The sequence below is a fragment of the Mirounga leonina genome, unplaced genomic scaffold, assembly GCF_011800145.1.
Source record: "Mirounga leonina isolate KUSES-001 unplaced genomic scaffold, KU_Mleo_1.0 Mir_177, whole genome shotgun sequence".
Taxonomy (NCBI): Eukaryota; Metazoa; Chordata; class Mammalia; order Carnivora; family Phocidae; genus Mirounga; species Mirounga leonina.
Window position 1 is genome coordinate 1,874,177 of NW_023270459.1, and position 18,209 is coordinate 1,892,385.

The 18,209-nt window shown below is 58.7% G+C and overlaps 3 protein-coding genes across 5 annotated transcripts in view; 1 reads left to right on the plus strand and 2 right to left on the minus strand.

The window, feature by feature from the left end:
- Nucleotides 1–173: 173 nt before the first annotated feature.
- On the minus strand, nucleotides 174–2,812 carry FAM98C (family with sequence similarity 98 member C). 3 transcript variants are annotated; one of them, XM_035023448.1, is made up of 8 exons: nucleotides 2,748–2,812; nucleotides 2,481–2,629; nucleotides 2,267–2,401; nucleotides 1,649–1,854; nucleotides 1,341–1,418; nucleotides 1,134–1,250; nucleotides 629–796; nucleotides 174–517 (listed from the first exon to the last, which is right to left on the minus strand). In XM_035023448.1, exons 1-8 carry the CDS (start codon nucleotides 2,786–2,788, stop codon nucleotides 374–376), a joined length of 1,038 nt encoding a protein of 345 aa, XP_034879339.1. In that variant the 5' UTR covers nucleotides 2,789–2,812; the 3' UTR covers nucleotides 174–373. The 3 variants fall into 3 exon arrangements, with proteins under 3 accessions (XP_034879339.1, XP_034879341.1, XP_034879340.1); XM_035023450.1 differs by lacking the exon at nucleotides 2,267–2,401; XM_035023449.1 differs by lacking the exon at nucleotides 1,134–1,250.
- Nucleotides 2,813–5,080: 2,268 nt separating this feature from the next.
- Nucleotides 5,081–13,254, minus strand: SPRED3 (sprouty related EVH1 domain containing 3). Its single transcript, XM_035023880.1, is given in 6 exon segments — nucleotides 5,081–8,464; nucleotides 9,221–9,364; nucleotides 11,628–11,704; nucleotides 11,803–11,971; nucleotides 13,077–13,133; nucleotides 13,135–13,254. Coding segments are annotated over 6 exon segments (1,233 nt in total). The 3' UTR covers nucleotides 5,081–7,798.
- Nucleotides 13,255–16,667: 3,413 nt separating this feature from the next.
- The window catches only part of GGN (gametogenetin), a 2,277-nt gene continuing 735 nt past the window's right edge, over nucleotides 16,668–18,209 (plus strand). The window contains 2 exon segments of the mRNA XM_035023575.1: nucleotides 16,668–17,270; nucleotides 17,272–18,204. Of these exon segments, the coding sequence (XP_034879466.1) occupies nucleotides 16,668–17,270; nucleotides 17,272–18,204 (1,536 nt within the window).

Genomic DNA, 18,209 nt, shown 5'->3' on the forward strand with positions numbered 1-18,209 from the left:
ATGCCTACATGTCTTCTTCCCTGTGCCCACAGGAAGGGAAAGATGTGTTGCTAAAGAGCAGAGGACTATGAGGGTCAGAGCAACAGGGGTCTGTTGAGACCCAGGGGACAAAGACACCCTTACCCCTCCGCAAACCTGAGCACCCCTGACCCCCCAGAGATAGGTCCTATAGCTGTTATAAATTAAATTTATTTTCCAGAGAACATGGTCCTTGTTGTTGAGTGGTGGATAGGGGGAGGACATTTGGGACCTTAGGAGCAGGGGATGTGGGGCCTGGGAGCCAGATACCAAGAGAAGCTCAAAGTGACTCCCCACGGATTACCAATGGCATTGGCATGTCACAGAGGACCCCCCCCGAACCAGCAGTCCCCCTTTACTTCTTCTTCTTCTTGCGACCCCAGTTCTGGCGGCCTGCCTTCTGCCCACCTCCATCCTCTCTTCTGCTCTGCCAGCTGGGCATGGGAGCCTCCAGCTCATTTGGACGGCCCCCCCGGTCTGGCACGTTGCCCATAAGCACCTGAGAGTTGATCAGACTTGCGCGTCAGGGAAGAGAAATGAACAAGGGGACCAGAGAGCCAAGTTTGAAGGCCAAGGATGTAGGGGCCCTTCCCCACTCCCGGGCGCCCACCTTGTTGATGGCACAGCAGGTCCCTCGGCGGGCAGCCTTGCTGGTGGCTGGGACAAGATGAGACAGGTCTGCTCGGGCAGCCAGGATGTGTGCAACAGAGACATCTGATTCTGGGGTCAGAGCCTCTCGAAGTGGGATCAGCACTGCCTTCATGGCTTCTCCTTGGGCCTGGGGAGAGGGGCATGGAGAAGGTGGCCAAGAGCCCTCCAGGTGGGATCTGTCCTCTTGGAAGCATCTCTCTCTCCACTTAGGGCCTCACGTCCCGCATCTCTAAATAAGAGCTACAGCTCTGGAGATACTCCCAGCTCAGAGCTAGGAATTCTAGAATGCTCTGGACCTCTAGATTCTAGAATGCCCTCGAGGCCCTGAAATTCTAGAGCCCCAAGCCTTACAAGATTCCAAGAACCTGCTATAAGGTCATATTCCTTGCCCTTGTTGTTCCTTCCTGTAGTGGTAGCCCCCACAACTGGGCCTCCCTGCTCCTGCCCAAGTCCTTTTCCCACACCTCTGCCCGATCACTCCAGTAGAAAGAAGATGTTGTGAGGTCCAGGCGTTTCAGGAGCAGGCAGCGGCAGCAGCAATACTGATCTCCCAGCCTTTGGCACAGAGAGTCCAATGCCTCCTGGGGAAAAGGTCTCAGTCATGCCAGGGGTTCCCCTCACTCCCATCTCTGGGGAGGATGCTGTTCTCATACAGCCATACATAGTCTTACCCATCTGGGTGCGTCCAGCGGGAGGGTGAGGAGGGGCTGCAGGAACCCTGGGGGCAGGGAAGGCAGCAGCTCAGCGATCTGATGGGAGAAGGGAGTCTGAGGCTGACCGGGCAGAAACCAGATGTACTCTCCGTGGATTCCAGTTCCCCCATGGCCCAGGGGACCCAGGCCTCGGAATCAAGAATGGTGGCCACAGCTCTAGGAAAACATCCCCGGGCACTCGGGCCAGAACCGCTTTTGGAGAAAGGACTCTCCCCCTACAAGGAAAGTGGGGTGGCCCCGGTGCTGAAAGGACGCCAGCTCTCTACCTTGTCATGCAACTCCCACAGCAGCCGGCTGGCGGCGGTGCCAGGCGTCGGTCTGGGCAGCCCCAGAGCTTGGAGGGTAAGGACCAGTTCCTGGACCATGCCAGCTACCCCCTCTGCCCCTTCTCCACAGGGCGGGGCGGGGCTGGGATCCAGCCGGTGGTACAAACGGAGAAGGCGGGCAGCCTGGAGCTCCGAGCAGAGAAAGCCTAAAAGGGAAAGGGAGCGTTGCAACCAAGGAGGGCTACCACCCCACCCACCGGGGTCAAAAAGCCCCATCTGCTTCAAAACCTCCAGGCTTCCAATACTCCGGCCTTCTAGTTCCGCCCACCTAGAACCCTGGCTCTACCTCCAGAATAAGCTCCACCCACTTCGAGACCCAGTCCCCTGCTCGGACTTCGAACCCCGCCTAATCGGGACCACCTAGCCGGCTACATCACATCCAACCCACTTGCACTTCAAGACACTCCGTCAAAATTCGAACCCCACCCACCTCGAACCCTCTCGCGCGCCTCAATTCTGACCACGCCCCCCGGGGGGCGAACCCTGGCTCCACTTGAATATGCTGAGCCCGCCCCTCTGGAGGCCGTAGCCTCGCCCACTTCCGCATCCCGGGCTCACGCAGCAGGCGCAGGCACGCGCCGGGCTCCCGCAGCGCCGCCGCGCCATCGCCGCCGCAGAGCGCGCGGTCCGGGCAGTGCAACTCCTGCAGCAGGCCGGCCAACTGTCGCAGGAATTCCTCCTCGGCGCCGGGGCCTGCAGGAGGCCGGAGAAGTCAGGGCGCGGCGGCGACCCCCGCGGCCCCACCCCTCCGGGCCGCCCGCCCCACACGTACCGTCGTCGGCTCTCAGCGCCTCCGCGCTCTCCCCTCGCTCCCGCTCCAGGGCGCCCAAAGTCGCCAGCTCCGCCGCCAGCCGCGCGCACAGCGCCCTGAAGTCTGGACACGAGGTGCCCAGCGACGGCGCCCCCGAGAAGCCCTCATACCTGTGGCGGGGCCGAGGCAGCGGGAGGGGGTTGGGAAGGCCAATAGCAATTTCTGAGGGCAAACCTGTCTCTTCCCGCACCCCCACCCCCTCCCCCAGCCACACCCCCTTCCCCTTACCCCAAGGCCAGCAGGTCCCGGGCCACAGCGGCCCCCTCCATGAAAGCGTCGTCTCTTTTCCAGGCGCGCGCCCCCTGCCGGCCGGCGGGAGGCCCCGCCCCAGGAGCGGCGTGCGCGGTCCCCGCCCTGCGGCGGCTGCGACCAATCAGCCCCTAAGGGCCTTCGGCGCCCCGATTGGTGCAGGAGGCAGCAGAACCCGCCCCCAGGTCCTCCGGCGCGGAGAGCTAGAGCGCCGCGGTTCGGGTAACCCCGTCCGGACCCGGGAAAACCCCCGGCTCTGTAAATCCGGCGCGTGCATTCAGGATCCCGGCTGTCGCGACAGGCCAGCGGGTGTCGCTACTGTTGCGACTTAGAAACTGGGTTTTCTTTTTCTCAGCCTCCCTCGGATGCCCTCTACTCTTGAAGCACCCTAGACAAGTGTTGTTCTCCCAGCTCCGCTCCAAATGCAGAAACTTATTACCTCCTTTCCAACATAGGGTTGGAATTACGTCAGGGCCTCAGGAAGCCCGGCTCGCCCCCTTACACACACCCGTCCTCCCCATCGATCGATCGCAATGCACCAGTTGGGCCTTCACCCCTCTTTCCCCCTAGGCCTTGGAGAGGGAGCAGGTGCAATACACTGTCGTGATTAAGAAGAGATTGCACCGTGGGAGTTAGGCAAACAAGGGTTAGGGCTTGACTCCACCACTCACCACCTCTGTGTCCCTGCCAGATTGCTTCGTATCTGTATAATGGGGATAAAACGTACTTTTTAAGAGCTGTGAGGTTGAGAGTCCTATATGTAAGTGTTTAGTAGACATATAGGGGTACTCAGTTAATAACATATATTGAGCATTTTGTGTGTGCTACTAGGCTAAGTATCTTAGATCCGTTTTAGGGAGGAGAAACGGAGGTTCAGACAGGATAAGTCAGAGTGAATGTGTGGTGGTGCCAGGACTCAAATTCACATCTGATTCCAAAGTCCATGCTTTTAATTACTTAACCTATTACCGCTGTTAGTACTGCTACTGTTTTGGTTGCTGTTGTTAAAATAATCCTCCATAGTGCTGCCTCCCCAAGGCTGGGTACTCGGGACCATTTGTTGACCTTAATAAAACATTAAAATTGCTCAAGTCAAAACCTTGGAATTCCAACCTGATTTCTTTCTTCTTTGTAAACTCTTTATCTAAATTTGTTGATTCTAGGGGTGCCTGGGTGGCTCAGTCATTAAGCGTCTGTCTTCGGCTCAGGTCATGATCTCAGGGTCCTGGGATCAGGCTCCCTGCTCAGCGGGAAGCCTGCTTCTCCCTCTCCCACTCCCCCTGCTTGTGTTCCCTCTCTAGCTGTCTCTCTCTGTCAAATAAAATCTTAAAAAAAAAAAATCTGTGGATTCTACCTTCAAAGTAGATCCATTATCTTGCTCACTTCTCCCTGCCTCCACTGTTCTCACCCTGATCTCCTGTACTCTTGTCTCCCCCTGGACCATCACAGCAGCCTCCTCCCTGCGACCTACCCAGCCACCCACCCCCAGTGTCTGTTCCCTACAGGCAGCCAGAGGTAATGTGTAAATACCTGAGTCAGGTCACAGCCCTCCCACGCTTGGAACCTTCCCGTATCTCTAGCTCACTCAGGGTAACCAGCAAAATCCATGCAATGGCTCTCAAGGACCCACAGATCTGCCTTGTCATCTCTTTGCCCTCATCCCCTAAATACCTTCTTCCCTGCTTCCTCCCCTCCAGACACTCACTCCCTTGATGTCCCTCAAACTTACCTAGACATGCTCTTCCCTCAGGGCCTCGCATGGACAGTTCCCCTTTACCTAGAATGTTCTTCCTGCAGACATCCACAGGGCTCTCTCACCTCCCTCAAGGCTTTATTCAAATGCCGGCTCCTCAGTGAGGCCTCCCTGATGACCCTGGCTAAAAATGACTGTATCCCCCATCTCCACTTTACTTTTCTCTATAGGGCATATCATTTCTAACATGTCATTTATTGTCTCCTTCATTGTAAAGTTCATAAGCTGCTCGTGGGAAAGGATTTTGTCTGTTCTGTTCGCTACTTTACCCTCGGTGCCAAGAACAGGGCCTGGCATATGATGGGGGTTTAGTAAGTGTACTTGAGTGACTGAATATATAAAACTCAGCTGGAGGGTCTGCTTGGGACTAAAGGATGTGAAGGAGAAAGGACAAATTGGGTAGGAGACTGGTTTAGTGGTTCAGGAAGGTGACTGGATGGGGTGCATCAATGCAAATAAAGGACACAGGCTGAGACTTTGTCACAGACATTTCTTGGAGCGAATATCTCATGCCCCCTCCCCCAATGACAAGGCTGGGTCTTTGGCCCCCATCCTCCCCCGCCACAGCAGCCTGCACTGACGATAACAATATTGAGGTCACAGACTGGCTTGGAATCAAGATCAGGAAGATAAATGTCGGGGTGCCTCCCCCAAGTCTGGGGGCCAAGCATCCAATCTGAGGGGCAAGCAGCTGGGAAATTGGGCCTGGGGGCTCCAGGGTCTGAGGTCTTCCTGGCTCCCAGGGTCAGCCCTCCATGCACCCCTGATTTGGGGGTGATGAAGAGTAATCATGGATCAGAGGTGGGTATCAGCAGGGAGCAGGACTGGGAGACCTGGGAGAGGCGGTGCTGGGAGGTGGGGGCCGGGGGAACCTTCCCCAGCTCCCACCGCTTCATCCGCAGATCCCACAGCACCTTACAGCACTCTGGTCCCCGTCCCACCCCTCCCCAAAACGAGGTAGGTTAAGAATGGAGCTTCCCCCCGCCCACCACGGAAGGGAGGAGACCGAGGCACAGAGAGGGGGATGGGGACCCAGGCCACCCCAGCCCCCGGTCCCTCCGCCCTCAGCTCTGGTGGGTCTGACAGTGACGAGAGCTGGGCAGAGTGGGGATGGGAGGGACATCCCCCTTTTCTCTCACCCATCCCAGGGTCTGGTTGGGAGAGCGGAATCTCACAGGTTCCGGATGTAATAGTTAATAATTTAAAGGAAGTGACAGAGGATCTAGCCCTCTGACCCCCTTGACCTATCCCTTGAACCCCTACAAGGCCATCCAAGTCTGGGTAATGAAGAAAGGTAAGTGCACATTTCCAGATGCTTGGGACCACATGCGGGTCCCAAACCCATACAGCATTGAGATTGTCTTGATCCAAGACCGTAATCCTCTGCTTCAGGCCATCAGACCTGAGGTACCCCAAAAGTCCCATTCCACTCAGGGAAAAGAGACTGTGGCATCACAGAGGGCCATGAAAACGGCTTCCAAATTTTACAAAGCAACCCCCAACTCTGAGATGGAGGGGAAGGAGTTAACAGGGCAAAACATAAAAAACTTGGACTAGGGCTGGGGCTTCAGGTTGGGCTTGGGACAGAGCGCAAGGGGAGTGTGTGTGTGTGCGTGCGTGTGTGTGTGTGTGTGTGTGTGTGTAGAGCCATAGCTAGCCTAAAAAGTGACTCTGTGCACAGTGCAGCCAGCCGAGTGTGGTGTGAATTCGAGCCACACCCCCACCTTGAGTTGTGTCTTTGCTTAGTGAACAGCCTGCACAATCATCTATGACAATGCTAGGTCCTAGAGATGGGTGTGGGGAGCTCTGGGGTGCTCCTGGAATCCAGGAACATGAGCTCAAGATGATGGGTTTTTTGGTTGTTTTTTACCCTAGTAAAGGAGTAGTTCTGTGAGATGCTGGGGGCTTGGGCTGGGGTCCTTGGGGCTTGAAATCAGAGGTCTGGGACCTTGGGGTTTCAGGGGCTTATGGACAGCAGAATTCAAGGGCAGCAGGTCTCAGGGAATATCAGGCTTAAGAGGTCTGGGTCCAAAGAAATCTGGGATCTGAAGGTGCTTTGGTCCTGGAGCACCTCAGTTGTCTCTGGTATGAAGGGACCAAGGTCTTGAGTCAGGGACAATCCCAATGTTGTGTAGGCTTAAGCCCTGAATTTGGGGGACCAATGGCACCTTGGGATCTTGGAACCAGTGCTCCCAAAGCACCTCGGGGTCATTCAGGAGCTGGGGGCCAAGGGGTGAGAGGTCTGGGTTGCCATGAACATCCCATCATCTGGAAGCTGAGCTTCCAGCCTTGAGGGGATTGGGGATCTGTGGGTACAAAGCAGCCAAAGATTCCAGGCCATTCTGGGGCTTGAAATCCAAGTCTAAGGGATTTTGAAAGAGGGTTATCTGAGGACTTGAGACCAGTGCCTTGGGCCCTAAGGTGTGGGTGGTCTTCAGTACCACATCCGGAGTACTAGGCACCTCAGAGTCCTATATATGAGATCCAAAGCTCTGGGAACACTGGCTTGGGGTGAGTGGGTCTACAGAGGTCTTTGATCCTTGGTTCCCAGAGCATCCTGGAGTCTGACATCTAGATCTTGGTGGGGAGGATAGGGGGAGGCTCGGAGATGGGTCTCGCAAGTCATTTTGGTCAGAGAACATCTGTTTGGGCATACCTATGGACTCGGGGCATCTTAAGAGGGTTTGGTGCCTCCAGGGTCCTGGGGGCTACAAGAATATCTCAGATATGGGTGCCCCAAGTTTTAGGTGAGCATTCAAGGACCATTTGGGGTGAATCTGGGTTCTATGGTCTCAAAATCTGGGAGTAATTATATGCAGGCAGGGTCAGGTATTGGCAACTCCTGACTCACTGTAATCTGAGGGCTCACGGTGTCAGGCATGATGGGGTCTGGGTTGGTTATTTGAACAGGGAGTCAGGGTTCGGACCCTGCGTCTCTCAGGGATACATGTGCTCCCCAGCCTGCCTGAGGTGAAGAGTTTGGGGATGCCTGGAGTCTCCTCAGTCTAGGTCAGGGAGGGGGGTTGGTGGCGGGATGGGGACACCAGAACTCAGGATGCCTGGGACCTCTTGGACAGACATCCCAATGAAGCTGGGTCTGGGGTCTCTCAGTCCTAGATTTGGGGTCCAGGTTCCAGGTCTGGGGTCTCTCAATCCAAACTCAAGCTCCAAGTTCCCGGTGTGCCTAGGTTTGGGTGTGGGGGTCCGAACGGAGTCCAGGGTCCTGGACCCTCAGTTTGGGGTCCTCGGTGCAGCTACCGGACCCACCAGGCCGTCCTCACCGCGCCGCCTCCTCGTGGCGACCCCCGCAGCCGGCGCAGCCGCATCGCGCCGCGACCCAGTGGCACGCGCGCAGGGGCGCGTAGCAGCAGAGGCAGGGCACCGCCAGGGAGAGCGCGGCCAGCGCGGCCCAGCGCGCCGCGGGGCGCGGGTGGCCCGGCTCGCAGGCGCACGGGTCCGAGAAGTCGCCCTCGGCGTCCGACAGGCAGTGGTAGAGCAAGCTCTCGGCGCACCACAGGCAACTGAGCCGACGCACCAGCAGGCGACCCGGGTCCGGGGCTTCCGCGCAGCGACCACCGCGCCCGTCCGCGCGGCGGCGGAAGAGCGCCCGGCAGTGCACGCAGCGCGCCGCCTCCTCCGCCTCGGGGGAAGCTTTGGCGGGCGCAGGGGCAGGGCCGGGGCCCGGGGGTGGGCGAGCGGGGGGCGCTGGGGGCGCAGCCTCGGAGAGAGGGACGGGTAGTGCGGCGGGGGGCCCCAGGGCTGCGCCCCTCAACGCGCCGGTCTTGGCGAAGCGCACGACGCAGGTGGACAGGGCGAGGGGCGCGGGCGGCCCGGCGCGCCGGTAATCCTCATAGCCACGGCCGCCCCAGCCCGGGCCCCCTGCCCCGGCCAGGGGCTCTGAGGGCTCCGGAATCCCCGTGAATGGTAGGAGCGGAGGGTAGCTCTGTGGAACGAAGGGACAGGTTAGCAGGGTCTGTGATCCCCCACGCTCCACCACAACCCATCCCAGTCTCAGAACGAGAATCCAAAGACCCAGCCTTCAGGCCTCCTTCATCCTAGGAAGCTGGCCTGGGATCCTGAGTGCCTGGCTTCGGCACTCAGACTTCCAAGGCCCCAGGCCAATCCTCTCAAATCCAAGAACAGGCCAAAGAATCCAGGCACCAAGCCCACACCTTAAAGCCCCAGTGATCCAGACCCTCAGCCCTGTCCTCTCTCAGGATCCAGGAAGTCCCAGCACCCGGTCCCCTCTACTCCCAGGTCCGGGAGCTTGGGACCCCAGCCATGTCCTTCAGGACGCAGGAATCCAGTCCCCAAGGAGCGTTAACCCCCTTGGGAGCCCATTCCCCTCCCAATGAATTAAGCAGTCTAAAGAATTCCTTCCACACGTACGAAAAACTCCCTAATATACTCGAAGCATTGTCCAAGTCGTCCCCCACGCCCCTCTGAATTCAGAACTCAGAACTTTCCAAAATCTCCAAGACACGGGGAAAGCCCTCACCAACCCTCCGGGGAACCTCAGTCCCCAAACACCCTCCCCACCATCACTGCCACGAATTCAAGCCAACCATCCCCTAGAATCTGTTTGCGGTCTCTTGCCCTTCTGGGGTCTCAGCTCCCACCTCCTTCTGAACCCCGGCACCCTGCCCCACTTCTCCCCCACCACCAGCCCCAGACTTCCGCGGGAGGTGGGAGGTCGCACCTGAGCAGAGGAGCGGTGGTGCTGGGGTGACGAAGCCGGCCCGAAGCCAGAAGCTGACTCCACGGTAATGATAGTGGCCGCCGGGGCAGTGGGAGGCGTCTCCTGGCGGCTGTGACTGGAGGAGGACTCGCTGTCCACATGGGACTGGGGGAGAGTGGCGGCCTCAGAGCCGGATCCCCGGCACAGCGGATGCCCTCACATAGACCCCCTCCCATGGCGAGCGAGGGCTCTGCAGCCAGACAGGCCTGGGTGCTAGCCCCGGCTCTGCCACTGACTGGTCGTGTGACCTCCGGCAAGTGAGCTCATCTCTTTGAGCCTCAGTTTCCTTCTCTGTAAAATGGGGATCATAATAGTGTCTATTCATAAGGATGTGGTTAGGACCCACTGTAAAGGGTATAACACATGCCTGAAGTTACAGGAAGAGCTAGAAATGGTTACTGTTTTTATTACTGGACCCCCTCTTCTTTCACCGCTCAGCTCTCTGACCTACGAAACATCCAAATATCTTTCTCCCTTCTCAGAACCCTTCTCCCTTGGCCAGTCAGCCACCTTCCTGACTCATTCCCACCTCCACACCTTGACTGGGGCAGCTCCACCCACCGGGAAGGTGTTCCTTCCAAACCACCTGTCCTTTACAAACTGAAAAGTCACTTCTCAGACCGTCAGTTTCTTTTCTGTAACCTGGGGGGTCATTCTGACTTCATCCATTTGCTATCTTCAGGAAACATTCATTGAGCACCCACAGCGTGCCAGGCTCACGCAAGGCCATTGCAAGAACGTAGATGGAGCATGGGAAGTCGGCATCTTCCTTGAAGAAGCACCAAATACGTGGGACCTGTCTGCGCGATTTCTGTAGCCCCACCCACCTCCCCCACGACCCTGCAATTCCCACTTTTCTGCCCAGGGAACCAGTTTTGTTCTTCGAAGTCTCAGCAACTCCCACTGTTCCCAGCAAATGCCAAATCACATCTGACATCATGTGCATTTATTCATTCAATAAATGTATTCAACACATATTTACTGAACACTTACTGTATACCAGGCACTGTTTTAGGTCTCGGAGATGCAGCAAGAAAGCAACAAAAGATCCTTTGCCCTCCTGGAGCTAGCATTCTAGCACAGGAGACAGGCAATAAACTAACAGATAAGAAAGCTGTCTACACTGGGGCGCCTGGGTGGCTCAGTCAGTTAAGCGGCTGCCTTCAGCTCAGGTCATGGTCCTGGGGTCCTGGGATTGAGCCCCAAGTCAGGCTCCCTGCTCTACGAAGAGCCTGCTTCTCCCTCTCCCCACCTGCCCACCCCCGCCCCGCGCTCATGCTCTGCCTTGCTATCTCTCTCTCAAATAAAGTCTTAAAAAAAAAAAAAAGAAAAGAAAACTGTCTATATAGGAAGGAAATAAGGAAAATATCTTAGAAGATGGGAAAAAATTAGAACAGGATAGGGAGCATCAGGACATCACAGTTTTGAACAGCTTACTCAGGAAGGGCCTCACAATGAAAGCAAAATGTGTATAAAACCCTGAAGGAAGTAGGGGGATGAGCCACGTGGAAATTTGGAGAAGAGTATTCCAAGACAGAAGGGACAGCTAGTGCAAAGGCCCTGAGACAGGAATGTGCCTGCCATGTTGGAGTAACAGTGAGGAGGCTAGTGTGGCTGGAGCAGAGTGAGCAAAAGGGAGAAGAGGGGGCCAAATGGTATGGAATCTTACATGCTTTCTCCTTTACCCTGAGTGAGATGGACCCCTGGAAGGGTTCTGAGTGGAAGGATGGCCACAATCTTAGATGCCAATAGGGTCCCTCTGGCTGTGTGTGGGGAACTTCCAGACAGTAGGGAATAGGAGGTGGGCAGTTGACAATAAGAAGTTGGTGAGATGTTCCGGTTGGCAGATGAGGTTGGACAGCACCAGGTTGGAGGCAGATGCTAATCATTTTGAAGGTGAAGCCAATATTTGATGACAGATTAGATGAGGAGCATAAAAAAGGACAAAAGTCAAGGATGACTTCAAGGTTGGTACCCTGAGTAACTAGAAGGATGGGATTTGTCATTAATTTGTTCACTATAAAAGATATGGCTTATCTTTTTTTTTTTTTTTTTTAATTTTCTGCCTTTCCACGCTAGAATAGAAGCTCCATGAGGAAAGGGACTTTGTTTTGTTCACAGATGTATCCCCAGTGCCTAAAACACTACTTATTTGCAGGTGCTCAATAAATACTCTCGAATGAATATGTGACTCACAATAGAATAGAAAACTAGGATAACAGGCATGAAGTTGACACTAATAGTTTGGGCCCAAATTTGTGTCCCCAGCATGTGGCATGCTGCCTGATACACAAGAGATGCTCAAGAATGTTTGGAGGATAGAAATAAACCCCTGCCCTCCCAGCAGAGCTGCATCCTGGAGACTCACCGTCAGAGGGCAGGGAGTCTCTGCGGTGTCCTGGGAAGGGGAGGAGGAAGAGGAGGAGGAAGAGGGGGTAAGCGAGCCTGGGGCAGGGAGAGAGGCAGACAGTGAATTCCCTGGGCCCCATCTTCTCCCAGTCCTCCCACCCCATCCTCCAGTGCCCACCACCTGCGCCACTCACCTCGACCCAGCGCGGCCAGTGCGGCCAGCAGGCTCTTCTGGAACTCATCAGCCTCTGCGGGACTCTGGAACGTCAGTCCAAACTTGCAGTCACCCAGGCTCCAGTGATGGAAGATGGGGTTCACTTTGTTGTAAACCAAGCCTGGCCTCAGGGTACACTCCAAGGTGGTCTGAGGGGGCAGGAGGGGGACAGGTCAGACACCCCCTTCCAACCATGCCTGTGACTTCCTCTCCACCCTCCGCCTATCTGCATACCTCAGCATCCCACAAACTTCATTTGTCAATCCTAGGTGTACCCCTGAACCCTGATCAACACCTCAACACCACTTCCCAATTTTATTGAGCACACCTGTGATGCCCCAATATTTCCCCCAAGCCCCTTGATCCCTATATTTTCCTATACCCCCTTCTGATAACCCCATGTCCCTCCTTCTGACTCAATAATATGCCCCAAACTTTACTGAGCAGCTCAAAATATTACTGTCCATCTCCTTCTGATGCCCCAACAATCTCCCAAAATGCTACCCCAAAATTCTTATCAAACTCCCACAGCTTTCCCCTCAGATGCTGGCCAACAACCCTAGGCGTTTCCTCACATCCTTGCCCAACATCACCATATCCAAATCACACCAGTTCAAATCCCCCTACGTTGTTCCTTCTGACCCCTGCTCTGAAATGCAAGCCAGCCCCCAAGCCTTTTCAAACAATCCAAGTCTTTCTACTACACCCCCAGCTGAAACTTCAACCGTTGGCCTTCCAAATCATGCCAAGCAGCCCAGAATATTCCTGCTGAACCCACATATAGGATTGTAAACCCTATTTGACACGTCCAGATGGTCCCCCGCCAAATGCCTCCATATACTTAGAGCAGACAGCGGCCAGTGGTGTGGGGCCTCCTGGTAAGGATCTCTGAGCAAGATGGAGCCCCAGGAGGGTTCTGAGCAGAGGGAAGGACATGATCTGAGTCAGGTGTTAGCAGGGCCCCTGTGGAACAGACCGAGGTTGGGGGATGGAGCAGAAGCAGGGTTAAGAATGGGGAGGAGGCTGCTGTGATGGCCCATTGGGCAATGGCAGTGGACAGGACCTGCTCGATACCCCAGATATTCTCAAAACTCCCAGTTGTTCTCCGAAAGACAGATACTCAGTTCCAACTACATCCCACGCCCGGGGGTTGCTTCTGGGCTGGGAGATGACCTGACCTCATCTCTGCACTCCCAGCCCCATCCCCTTCCTTCCCCCGTCCCCACCCTACCCCCACGCCCCAGGGTGGCTCACTTTCTGGTCCCGAAGGCGCTCCCCGTGGATGACGTAGTGCCCCTGGCGGGCCCCCCCCCTCGGGCCTGGCCCCTCGGACCCGACAAACGCTCACCTGGCTGAGGCCCCCGCCCCCCACAGGCAGCCAGCCCCCACTGGAGTCATCTCGGGCCATCACCACGGCTCGGACCGGAACCATGTACCTGGAGGGCGTGGGGAGGCGGGGGCAACACAGTCAGTGGGCTGCAGGGCTGCTCTCCCATTCAGAGTTCCCCCAACCCTCATCCCCCCCTCTTCCTCCCTCACATCTGGATCCGCTGCACCCTCACGCACCGATTTGCACTTTCTCTGACATCCCTGCCTTCTCCCCACCCCCCGCCCCATGCCCACCTTCTTCCAGCATGGCTTCTTTCTTCCTCATGCCATCTCTTTTCTCCCAGGCTTAGCTTCTCCACATCTACTTTTCCTCTCCATACCCACCTTCCTCCCTTTCCCCATCGGCCCCATCCTGACCCCCATAGCCTCGGTTTTCCACCTCCCTTCCCCCTCCGGCTCTTCCCCTATCAACCCAGTCTCCTCTTCCCTCAGCACATTCCCACAGCCCCACCCATCGTTCCCCCTCACAGCTGGGTGCCTGCGCATATGTATTTTCTTAGAGCCCATCAACTCAGCTCCAGATCCCCCTACACTGCCTCCACACTCTGCCGCCCAGGCCACTGGCTGGGTGAGAAACCCAGGCTCTCTCCCCCCCACCTTCCCGGATTTATGAATGAGACCGGATGCAAAGCTCACTGAGTCACTCAGCAACGGGAGATGGGCAGGGAGCAAGGAGAGAACCAGAAATGGCCAGAGAGAGGCCGAAAGGGAGATGGAGGCAGAAGAAGCCAGAAACGGGCGACCGAGACACAACCAGAGTGCATTTCATTCACAAAAATCAAGCCTGCTCCCTCAGGTCCCAGCCCAAGGAAGGCAAGGGGGAGACATTGAGGGGAGGTGGAGAATTGATCCCTCCTCCTCCCCCTCCCCGCCCCAGCATCCTTCAGAACCATCTTACCCCGCCCCCCAGCTCAGGGGACGTAGCCCTCCGCCCAGTAATCCGGATCAGCGTCCAGCCCCTCACTACCACCTAGCGCAGGGACCCTGGAGTCTCAACCTTAGGGACCCAGGCAACGAGCTCTAGCCCCTTCCCCCACCTGCAGGCTGCCGGTTTTCCCCGGCCCTTCGGGAGGGGAAGGGGCGGTCGCAGCGCCCCCAGCCCCCTTTTCTCAATGGGATGGGATTTTGTGAATGAGCAGTCACGTGATACTGCTTCCTTTGTCCGCCCGCCTCCCCCCGACAACAGGTGAAGCAGAGAAAGAGGGCAGGGGTCCCCCAGGGCCTAGCTGGGATGGGACGCCGGGATTTCTGAATGCCCTATGCTCCCCACACATCTGTTTCCCTGGGGGAGTGGTCCCCAGAGTTCCTCAATGGTGGGGGTCCAGTTCGGAATTTTATGAATGGGGCGTCCTCGGAGAAGTCCAGGCCCCCAAATGGAGACTGGTACCCTAAATGGCTGCCGCGCAGTTTAGGGGCCCCCAACCCCATGTCCTTCCACCCGCGGTCTGGGGGGCGCCCCGGTGGGCAGGAGGCGCAGCGCGGTGCAGGCCGCCCCCTCACCAGGACAGGCAGTCTGTCAGCCCCCGCCCCCTCGCCCCCCTTGGCACCTGCCTGGGAGGCTCCGGCCGGGCTCCGAGCGGCGGCGACTTGGCCTCCTCCTCCTCCTCCTCCTCCTCCTCCTGTTCGCTCCGGCTCCCTCGCTGGCTCCGGCGGCGCTAGAGACGGGCACCGGGAGCCGGGGCGACGGGGGAGGGAGGGGGAACCTGGAAGATGGGTGAGGGGGAGGGGGCGGCTTGGGGGAGGGGTAAGCGCGAGGCGGGCGTACTTGCCCGCTGGGTCCTAGAGCCCGTCACTGGCTCCAGAGAACAGCCCCCCAGCCCCCATTTTCACAGGATCCAGAAAGGATCCCCCACTTTCCCACCCATCCGCGCCATTGATCCTTGAGGATGTGGGGAAGGGTCCGGGACATGGCCTGGCCTCAGGGTTCTAAAGAGGTGAGGGTCTTCGCTTTGGGTTTTAAATGGGAGGAGCTGAGTACCTGATAGGGTTCGAAAAGGGGTGGGGCGAGAAGGGAGCCTTCGCAAGGGGGCGGGGTCGGAGGGCCTTGGGAAGGAGAGTCGGTGAGGAAGCCGAGGGCGCGGAAAAGCGCTTGCGTCATGGAAGGGGCGGCTCCGCGGTGGATGGGCCTTCTAGGCAGGCCCGAGGAAGGAGAGGGTCTTGAGAAGAGACGTTGTGGGGTCCTAAAAGGGTGGAGTTTAGAAGTAAATTGTCTTATGGGCGGGGCCCATGCGAGAGCTGAAAGGGAGGAGCTACGTAGCAGTGTTCGTAATGGGCGGAGCTTCGAGGGAGGGACTAACGGCGAGGGGCGGAGCACTTATAAAGGGGAGGAGCTAAGGATAACTTTCTAAAGGGGTGGGGCCTAGGACTTAAAGCCCTGGGGGCGGGGAAGAAGACGTCGGAATATTTCAAAGGGAGATCCAGGTTCGTAAGGGGCCGGTCTTTAGCTGGCTCACCGGAGGGCGGGGCCTCGAGCCCGGGGGCGGGGCCTAGATCTCGGGGTCCGCCCTCGCTGTCTCGCCCACTTGCCATCACCCGCTTCATTCCCGTTCTTTTCGGTTATTTTCTGCTACGGCCGTTCCCCGCCCTGCCCTGGGCCCAGGGGGCCGCGGTCTGAACTTTGGTCGGTTGGAGGAGTCGGTGAGTGGGAACCTCTGGGCGAAGGCGGGGCCAGGGCGGAGTTGGAGAAAGGGGTGGGGCCTGAGTGTTGAAGACGGCTGGTAGACCAGGAGCCGGAAAAGTTTAGGAGTGAGGCCCGAAGATCTGACGCTGCCTGGGAAGAGGGCGAGACTCAAATGATCGACACAGAGACAGGGATCGGAGGGTTAGAGGTGAGGACGAAGGGGTTAGCAAGACAAGAATACCGCGGAGGCGGGGCCAGACCTGGGGCGGGTGCTGAGGCCCGATACCGACAATCGGGGGCGGGACCAGAGAGCAGGGGCGGGCCTGGGCCTCCGAGCCAGGTTAGAAGACTGAGGGAGAAGTTTGAACTCCTTGCAGGCCTTACAGGCTCCTGAGCACAATCATCATGAGTGATGTGGCCTGAGTGACTGACAGGAAAGCGGGCAAGACCTGCGTCTTGGAGCCTAGAGACCGGGGACCTGGTCAAAGTGTAGGGATGTGACTTGAGGGACAAGTTGGGTAGGGTGAGGGGACAGGGACAGAACCTTAGTACACTAAGAGAATGGAGCCTAAGTGTCTGAACAGCAGCTGAATGGGGCCATGAGGAAGAAGGTGTGACGGTAGTTGGTTGGGGCGATGGGGAAGAACGCTTGAGCTTCGAGAGTCAGGAAACAGGAATGCGGGTAGCGACTGGTGCCGAGGTGGATCTTGGAACACAGGGGCGGGTCTGGGGTGGACGGGTAGGACCAAATACAGCCAGCCTCTTGGAGTCCCCACAGTTTTAGCAACCTGACTGGCGGAAGTTTTTCTGACCACAGTCCCCGACCTCCGTCAGAAATGGGGAACGTGCAGTCGGAGCCGTCCGCGGGCGGGAGCTCCCGAAAAGAGCAAGCCTCGGACCGCTCCTCTGACTCCCGCCGGACGTCCCTGGTGGAGCCCGAGGTGACCCCCTCTTCCCCAGCCATGCGCCTGGCTCGCGGGCTGGGCGTCTGGTTCCCTGGCAGCTCCGCGTCCCCGGGAATCCTGGTACCCCCGGAGCCCCAGGCCTCAACCTCGCCCCTGCCCCTGACCTTACAACTGCCCTCGCCAGTGACGCCCCTTTCAGAGGAGGCGGCTGCGGCCGCGGTCTCCACGCCACCCCCGCCCCCCGTGGGGACCCTGCTGCCCGCGCCGTCTAAGTGGCGAAAACCCACGGGCACTCCGGTGCCCCGGATCCGCGGTCTGCTGGAGGCGAGCCATCGCGGCCAGGGCGATCCTCCGAGCCTCCGTCCGCTGCCGCCGCCGCCCCGGCAACTAACCGGAGAGGACCGCAACTCTATCCCGGGGGCCCCATCCCCTACTCAGCCGCCCTTGGAGCCGCGGAAGCTGCCACCACCGCCACCTCCCGACCGGCAGCCCCCGGACCGCCGAATCATTCCTGCTCTGGCCACACCCGCCACCCCCCCCCCCAGAAAGCCAGGTCGGGTACGGCAGCGAGGGCCAGACGGCCGCTGGAGCCCGCAGAGGGGCGCCTCCCCAAGCGGGCGAGGGCGAAATGGCCCGGCCTACGGTCTCCGAGTCCGGCTTGAGTCTGCTGTGTAAAGTCACCTTCAAGTCGGGGCCCACTTTGGCCCCTCCGGCAGCCTCGAGTTCCTTAGCGGCCAAAGCCTCGCTCGGGGGCGGCGGAGGCGGAGAACTCTTCGCTGCTGCCTCGGGTTCCATCTCTTACGCTGAGGTCCTGAAGCAGGGGCCCCTGGCCCCTGGGGCCGCTCGACCCTCGAGAGAGGTCCCTCGGGGGACTCAGGAAGCAGAAGGCGGTGATGGAGACGGCGAGGGGTGTTCTGGACGCCCCTCGGCGTCTGTGTCCCACGTCAGGACCCTTCCGCCGCCACCGTACACCACCTTTCCAGGCTCGAAGCCCAAATTTGACTGGGTGAGCCCTCCCGACGGCCCCGAACGCCACTTCCGTTTCAATGGATCCGGCGGCGGTGTCGGGGTGCCCCGACGGCGGGCGGCCGCGCTCTCAGGGCCCTGGGGCTCCCCACCGCCTCCGCCAGGGCAGACGCACCCAGCTCCCGGGCCCCGGAGGCCTGCACCGGCCCTGCTGGCGCCGCCTATGTTCATCTTCCCGGCGCCCACCAATGGCGAGCCTGTGAGCCCGGGGCCGGGAGGCCCACAGGAGGTGCCACCACCGCCGCCGCCCACGCCACCACCCACGCCGCCTCCCGCGGCGCCGCCGACACCGCAGCCGCCCGTGCTCCGGCCGACGCCGCTGCCCGTGGCCCGCCCTCCCACCCCACGCCCGGGCCACTTGGAGGCGGCGCCTCTGGCTCCCGCCAGGGCTCCCACTCTGCCCCTCGCCTTGGCTGCCGGCCAGGCCCCGGCCCCGGCCCCGGCCCC